Consider the following 8,353-nt stretch of genomic DNA (forward strand, 5'->3'; position numbering starts at 1 on the left):
AATCCTAAAATGATTGAATTAAAATCATGTTAATTGTTTCCTTATTAGAGTTGAAAACTAAATTTGAATTAGGGTTGATTTGTAATGCTAGATCTAGGACAAAGAATGGGAAATTGACATAAAAAACCATTAACAAAATCTTCCAAATATCATGCAGAGCTATAAACATAGATATGACGAAGGAGAATGGATCACAACTTGTGATAGAAGATTCACACTGAATTGTTGGGACCAAGGGGAGCAAACCTTGCCTTCATCCTTTGGTCGAGAAGATATTTTCTAGATTAGGATGATGCACAGAATCCACCATTCAAAGGTTGTCATAAATCCTTGGGATCGAGAATAGTTGGTCACCTTGGTCCTTCGCTTTTTGTGCCTTCAAAATCTAAGTTTGACTATCATCATCTACACTATCAAATTCCTTACTCATTGCTCCTAGGACAATTCCTTGTTGATTTTTTCTCGAATCCTCATGCAAATGTGTAGGATGTCTTCATAGAAGGTTGATAATGGATGCTTGAACATGAATACTTGATCTTGATTTCACCTTCTTCTTCAATGTTTGATGAATAATTGAATTCTTTCTCACATAGAGTTGAATTTATTTTCCTAAAGTGGAACTAGGATCTTAGCTAAAGTTATAGGTTCCCCTTTTTAGTTACCAAATGAGGGGGGTGGGCTTCCTTTTATACCTAACTGTGCATCAAATGTTTGAATTTTTGGAGCAAGTCGACAAAGACCCAAATTTCTTACCCACATCATGTTCATTGAACTCAAATTCTTTCTTTTGGAGAAGTTTGATTATGTAGACATCTATAATATCACCCCACCTTCTTGTGATGTATATTGATATGACTATTTTCAAAGAGCTTTGTTAGATGCATTTTTCTGAAATATTTATTTAATGCTTCTCTTGAATAATAATTTCCTTATTTCTAGACCAAAATAAATTTTATTGTATTCATATTTTGAAATTACATTCATTTTTTATTCCTCACATATCTATGTTCTATATAAACCCTCCTACACTTCTACATCACTCCAAAATTTTATAATTTATTTTCAATTCTTTTGATACTTTAATTATGAAATTTGTTTAACTCACTGGTCTCCACACCTTGGCATGGTTTTCTTTAATTTCACTTTTATTTTTGTATTTTATATTATATTATTTATTGGCATCATTTTAGATATCATCTCTCTTCAAAATACATAGTATCTATGCTTATTACTTTTCCTTCAAGTCATTTAGTTTGTCCATAGTTTTGGATGTACATATAATTAAATGCAGACATAAATTATCCTCTACTTTCTATTTGACTAAATATAAACATGAAAATATAGTTAATTTCCCATTTCGCTTATCATGTTATATTTTATTTTTCTGAAGATGCAAGGAAGAACAATTTTAGCTTCGTTTATTACAAATTAAATTAAATTCTTGGTCTGGTTAGTATATAATTAACTCACTGCATAGTGCAATATAATTTAGTACTATTCTCTTTATACTTTGGTATACAAGTGGACTATGTTTTAATAATATGTCATTATGGACAAAAGTGTTAAAAAATTCAATTGTAAGTTCTCCAAATTATATCAACAATTAAAATATGGGTAAGAATTAAAATTACATGATGTTTTGTCAAGATTCAATTACAATATCTCTTACAATTTAAACATACAAAATATTAATTTAAAATAATAATGCTACCCTAACATATTATTATATTAATATTTAATAATTCCAAAAAGTTATTTCATATAAGAATCATGCTCTAACCATGTGTCAAAATATACATGTTAAAATATACCTATGTTTTATTTTTGGTAGCCTATCCAGCTATCCGTTGAACCTCTTATAGATACATACCGGTATAGTGAAATTTGAAAGAAACTCTTTCCTAGGTGATACGCAGGGCCATGCACTCAGGTAAAGACGTGCATCTACAGTGGCAAACTCAACTTTTAAAAGTCTTCCACGGCATCGTTTTCATGATTTATCTCTCCCTTCGTGATGCATTTTTCTTCCTTCTCCGTTTGGGAAGATTGGGACTGACGATGATCCTGTTTTTTCTTAATTTTGGCATCCAGAGCACTAACCACATTGGTCATTGCTTCGTCAGGAGTGTCCACTTTACTCATCAGAATTTCTATAATTTCAGCGGGAGTCATCTCGGCCCCGGAAGCGATCTTCTCCTCCACCAAAGGATAAAGTTCGTGAACTTCAATTCTCAAATAATTGAAAGCGAGAATTTTAAAAACAGCGAAGTTGCAGTAAGAGAGTTCAATGTGGACATCCATTCTCCCACATCTAAGAAGAGCGGGATCGAGATGTTCAGGGTGGTTAGTAGTAAAGATAATAATACGTTCCTCACCACAGCAAGACCACAATCCATCCGTAAAATTGAGCAAACCAGAAAGGGTAAGTTGACTTCGAAGCTTGCTTTCTGTGGCCTTCTCTTTGCACTCTCTATCCGTAAGATCAAGCGAGCAGTCAATATCCTCGATAACAATGATGGCCTTTTCACTGGTCTGAGTAAGAAGGGCACGGAGCTCCTGGTTATGAGAGACCTTAGTGAGTTCAAGATCATAGATGTCATATTTCATGTAGTTTGCCACGGCGGCAATTAAGCTGGACATTGCCGTTCCGGGAGGGCCATGAAGAAGGTAACCGCGTTTCCAGGCGCTACCGATCTGTCTGTAGAAATCTTTTCCGGCCTTAAATCGATCAAGATCATTGATAATTGTTTTCTTTATGGATGGATCGAGTGCGAGCGTATGAAAAGTAGATGGGTGCTTGAAAGGCATGCTATTCCATCCTTGTCCACGAATGGCGCAAACTCCACTGTTGGTATATAATTTGAGTTCCCTTTTGCCCAGTTTATGCTCCGCCGCCTTTTCGGATACGTGGTTCAAATAGGCCTTGAGGAGGTTCTGGTGTAGTTTGTTCATTTTGAGAGTATAGGCCTGTCTTTCAACGGTTTCTTTGTCCACCATTTTCTGTAAGGTGTGTCGGGTCCAGCACATTCTAACTCCGCGGAATGAGTCGTGGATGAGTTGTTCTGTGTCGGGAGAGATTGCGAGCTTCCGAGGCGCTTTCCAGAGTTTTCACGTACTCTTCCGCGTCCGTGTACATCTCGTTCATGTTCCATCCGTGCTTTCCTTTGAATTCTGGGAGGCTCACGCAGCAACATATATTTACGCAGTCAAAAATGCGCATCACCCATTGTCTCACGATTTGGCGTACCTGTGGGGGAAGACAGGTCTGTGCGAATGTCAGAATCCCGAGTATGGATAAGATCTTTCCGATTAAGGCTTCCAATTCCATATTTATCTGGAAGTCAAGTGCTCGCTCACTGTTTTGGTTAGATGACAATAGTTTTTCATGTTTTATAGAAACTCTAAGCGCCGTCTCGCTATCAAAACGACAACTTTACCGTACACGTCGTTAAAACTTTTAATTACACCACGCGCAACAAATTGCGCACGCTCGAGGTCGGGAATTACAATCTTCACAACTTATAATAAATTGCTATTATTACTATGCTTACGAGTTTCAAAATCTTGAGTATGGTCAATCTTGAGTATTGTAGTCATAGTTCTTTGCAAGAACTATCTTCTACCTTATGATTCTTACCAAGCGAGAACGGAGAGCACTCCTTTTAGGATCTAATATTGCACTCTTTGAAAGAATCAAATATGATGAAGAGTCGACGATTTTTAGGAACATTTATTACATTTGATAGAAGTAATTAATTTTTAAGGTTGAAAGATGTTTAGATGTAAGTGAATTCTTATCTAGATGGGATTGCATTTTTGTTTTTTATAAACAAGATGATTATCTTTGTAATTAATTGATTTGTGTTTATTATTATATCTATTATGTGAGCTTAAAATCAAGGGATATTGTTAGATATGCACGAAAAGATCTTACTTCAAGAAGATTTGTAATAATATATTATAATTAATTATATGTAGAACTATTGATCATACCTTCACAATGTATCATGAATTATACTTGAATACTTAAAAGACATCTCCACATTCACATCTACTTCGGATTTTCACATGAAACATATTCTGAGAATCATCTTTCTAATATGCACATTACAAATGTAAACTCCTTCAAACTGATATACAATTATACAATTATGATCTAGTGACACTCAATTAGATTTAAACAAGCAAACGAGGCATTGAAATTTTGTGGCAAATACTTCATTAAACGGTCGAAATTGCAGAGCGCATATTAATCTAGATAACTAAGAATGGAGGATAAAAACTCAAATTACATTCTGCGTAGTCTCCTCCGTTATTTATATTTCTTCTCTTTCCACCTTCACATTGTGTAGATCAAGATGTAAGGGGAGCATTCCTTACTCTTTTCTTTCTATCCAGCGCAGAAATCAAATCTATAAAATTTATAAAATCTGCAGGAGTCATCTCAGCCCCGCATCCCATCTTCTCTTCCATGACGGAAAAGAGCGGGTGATCCTCTATCTCCAAATAATTGAAAGCAAGAGATTTAAATGCAGGAAAAGTGCAGAAAGAGAGCAGAATGTGCATGTCCATCCTCCCACACCTGAGCAGGGCTGGATCAAGCATATCCTTGTGGTTGGTCGTAAACACAATAATACGCTCCTCTCCGCAGCAGGACCACAATCCTTCTGTGAAATTGAGCAAACCAGACAGAGTAACTTTCCTGCTACTCTTCTCCTCTTCATTGTCATCAGAAAGCCTCGAAACCTTGTCAGTTAGACTCAGCGAGCAATCGATTTCTTCAATAATAATCAAAGATTTTTCCTTTGTTTGGGTGAGAAGTGCATGGAGCTCCGCGTTGTTCTTCACCCGAGTGAGCTCGAGGTTGTACAAATCATGTTCATTGGTGGGATGGCTGGGAAAAGGAAGAGACTTTGGCTGAAGAAGAAGAGGGTTTGAAGTATTCGTTGTTTGAAGAAGAAGAGACTGGTTTGTTTGCCTTCCAGGATGAGAAGGATGCCTCCCAGTGTGAGGAAGATGCAGTCTCGAATTTGGCGAATGAAGATAACCCTGAAGAAGGTAAGGCTAAGAACTCAGAAGATTACCTGTACGAACGAGTTGAGAGACTACAAGAGGAAAAAAAAATTCTCACAGAGCGAATATACAGTATGGAAGACGAAATGGCAGATTTGCGAGAGAAATTTACAAAAGAGTGGGAGTTTTTCTGTTAAAAAAAGAAATGAAGAGTTGAAACAGGAATTGGTCGCCCTCAATGCAATTTTTACCACATTAGAAAATGTTTCAGGCTCTGTAGAAGTAGAAATGAATACAGATGACAAGGACACCATGTGCCGAGTTCAAATTTTTGAAGTCGAAGAGGCGAATGAACGGCTAGATAAGCAGACCCTGTTTGGAACACTTGATCACGACTGGCTGGAAAAAGTAATATAGAGTCAGCCGGTGATGGAAACTATAGAGGCTGAAAAATTCAAGAATGGCCCCCCCTATAGTGGAATTAGTCTACCATCCTGTGCAATTGCAACTTCTGAGGAAGGTGACGGGGCAGAGAGGTTTCCAACCTTGCCAGTATTCGACACTACTGGACATTCTAACGAATTTGTGGGTAATGAAGTGGGCCTTTTTGCGTCCAGGGAATACGATGCAGACCGTTAGATAGAGATGGAGTTCTCGAATGGGCTGCGGGCACACTTGCTAACTCGGTTGTTGATGATAATGAGCACAAGCCTCTAGATAGATTTCCTCGTCGTGGAAGTGCTAATTGTCAATGGGAGCACGAATATAGGCCGGGAGATCGAGTGTTGTCTAAAGAATGAACCTGCTATGTCCATTGCTAACATAGTAACTGAATTCAGGAAATGTTGAGGTCTGAAAGCTCCATATCCGCGTCAGATACCCCGCTGGAGGAGCGTAGGGCATGGAGTGTTGGGTTGCCCGTGGTGGCAAACGAAGTTTTGGGACATGGGACCGTTAAAAATTTTCAATGTCATCGAGAAGCTCACCTCCCTCATTCGAACACTCGTCCTCCCCCTCGCCATCCATTACTTGCAACTTGTAGACACTGCAGGGAAGCCCATTCACCAATGCTTTCGCAGTCATGTAGATATTGTGGACAAGAATGACTTAAGGCCTCTTACAATAGCAGATCGTGCTGCTGAAAAAAGCCATGCGTTCTATCTTTTTGGAACACTTCTCAACACATACAATATATGGGGAGGAGAATAGATGGACTTGCAATGGAGACAATAAAAAATATATTTGGGTTTTAGATCTTATTGATGGCTCAAAAATCTTTATCACAAGGAAGCCTTTATTTGGGACACTTATAGCTCTTGTTCACAAAGCAATTCCAATTCTTGGAATTATTAATCAGCCCATTCTACATGAAAGATGGATTGGCAAGAGCTTACTCGAGCTAGTTATTTTGGATGAATTATCTATATCTAAACAATAAGGTGACGTTTCACCTCTAATTGCACTATCGCGTTCTGGTGTTGATGATATGCTTGCCACAAAGCTAGCGTAGAGTGGAATCTAATAGTCAATGTTGCTAATGCCTGGAGGATCGCTGAAGAGGAAGGAATGAGTGGTTTTTTTAATTGTAAGTTTGAACCTACAGAACATGGTATTCCTCATTGTGGATCGATGTACAAGTTTATGCCTAAAAGAGTAGGAGGTCGGGATATTTTTAACTCCGATTTGAGATGGAGAAGGCTTATCCGTAGTGTCTGTCAGCAAAATTTGGCAAAATTGAAGTCTTTGGTGTGCCTGATTGAGGTGTGAAGAATTGGAAATGCAGGGAATGTTGAGAGCATGGATGTGCCAATTGAGCTTTAAGTGGGAAATTGTTGGGATGTGAAGCCCAACTATCACAACCATTCATCTTCTGGAGACTCTTCGCTTGAAGGCTCTATATGATTATAAATACTGAGTACAGTCCATGCTTGATGTTGTGTTGTATTTGCATTATTGGTTAATAGAGATTACTCCCTGCATTTTTAGTGAATGTAGCCAGTTAGTGGTGAACCACGTTAAAACTTGTGTTATGTGTTTATATCTATTTTAGTTTCATTCCATTATGTTTTCTTTCTTGTTTATACCTAAAAAGTGTGACTCCTTGGAAGAAATCCTCCACTTCCTCATCATTGGCTGGGGAGAAGCACACATTGCAGGAGTTCTTGATGAGAAATACAGTCTTCCTTGGAGCAATGTCATGTAGGCTTTCCAGATACTATTGCATGCTCTCATAAAGATCATTGTTGCTCAGACCACAATTGTCTTTGACTTCTGGAATGTCCAGCTACTAGAGAGGAGGGTTGAAATAATCATGTACAGACGAATACCATTTCATTAAGATTCCATGCAACTGGGGATGGAGATAATTTTGGAGCATAGTGAAGAGCCCAATAAAAGACCATATTTTTACAATTAAGGCATTCATCGCTTCATGGCAATGTGCAATCAAATGCTCGAGCAGATATGCAAATTGACTGGTGTGAACAACATTTTGGGCATTTGAATGAGCTATACATGTCCAAGCTTGATGCTAATGATTCTTTCAATTTGACCTTACACATATGGTCCCCACTAAATAAATAAAAGTTTCGAAGGCTTCTACCAACCCTTTGACTTTAATCCAATTGTGTCACAAGCACGCTAGGATTAAATGAACTGGTAAAAAGTTTGTAGATTCAACACCAAATTAATTCAAACTATTTGTTGTTTCATGGAAAAAGCTAGTACAAAGGGCAAAGGATTAATGGACTATCCTCTTCACATGGAAGTGAATCCTATCAAGTGATAATGATATGATGGCCTGAAGCAAGGATGAAGAATGGTTAGTGAATTTAGTTGTTTTCTAATGGTTAATTGGAGTATTATTGTTATTATGATTTTAGCATTGATAATTTCAATGAGTTATGTGTAGAAGGTGTTCTCAAGTTTGGATTCTTCTTTTATTTTCTTTTATTCAATGTTCTTTTGAATTTTATCGAACATCAAATTAATTAAAGTTTAATTCTTAGATAATTAATGTAAAAAAGTATAGAATGACATAGGAAAATGAAAGGAAAGTGATATTAGCGTGCTTATTTACTTTAAAAAATTAATAATGTTTTTTTTATTTGGAATTTTGTTGAATCTTAATTCAATGTCTTGTGATGGAAGTGAGGGCTTCTTAATTCATGTTTTGCATTCTTCTTGAAATTCATAAGATTGCAACTAAGGCTATTTTGTATACAAAGAATCAATTTTCTTCTTTTTCTTCTTATTTCTCTTTCTTGAAAAAATTTCTAAGCTTTAAAATAAAAAAATATTGAACTATTACACACATGGATGGTGTTTTTGATAAAGATAG

General features: G+C 36.9%; 1 protein-coding gene across 1 annotated transcript; it reads right to left on the minus strand.

Moving 5' to 3' along the window:
- Positions 1-1,965: 1,965 nt before the first annotated feature.
- LOC131035752 (AAA-ATPase At4g25835-like) lies at positions 1,966-2,997 on the minus strand. Its single transcript, XM_057967495.2, has one exon. It carries the CDS (start codon positions 2,995-2,997, stop codon positions 1,966-1,968), a length of 1,032 nt encoding a protein of 343 aa, XP_057823478.1.
- Between the last annotated feature and the right edge of the window lie 5,356 nt (positions 2,998-8,353).

The sequence above is a fragment of the Cryptomeria japonica genome, chromosome 5 (assembly GCF_030272615.1).
Source record: "Cryptomeria japonica chromosome 5, Sugi_1.0, whole genome shotgun sequence".
Lineage (NCBI taxonomy): Eukaryota > Viridiplantae > Streptophyta > Pinopsida > Cupressales > Cupressaceae > Cryptomeria > Cryptomeria japonica.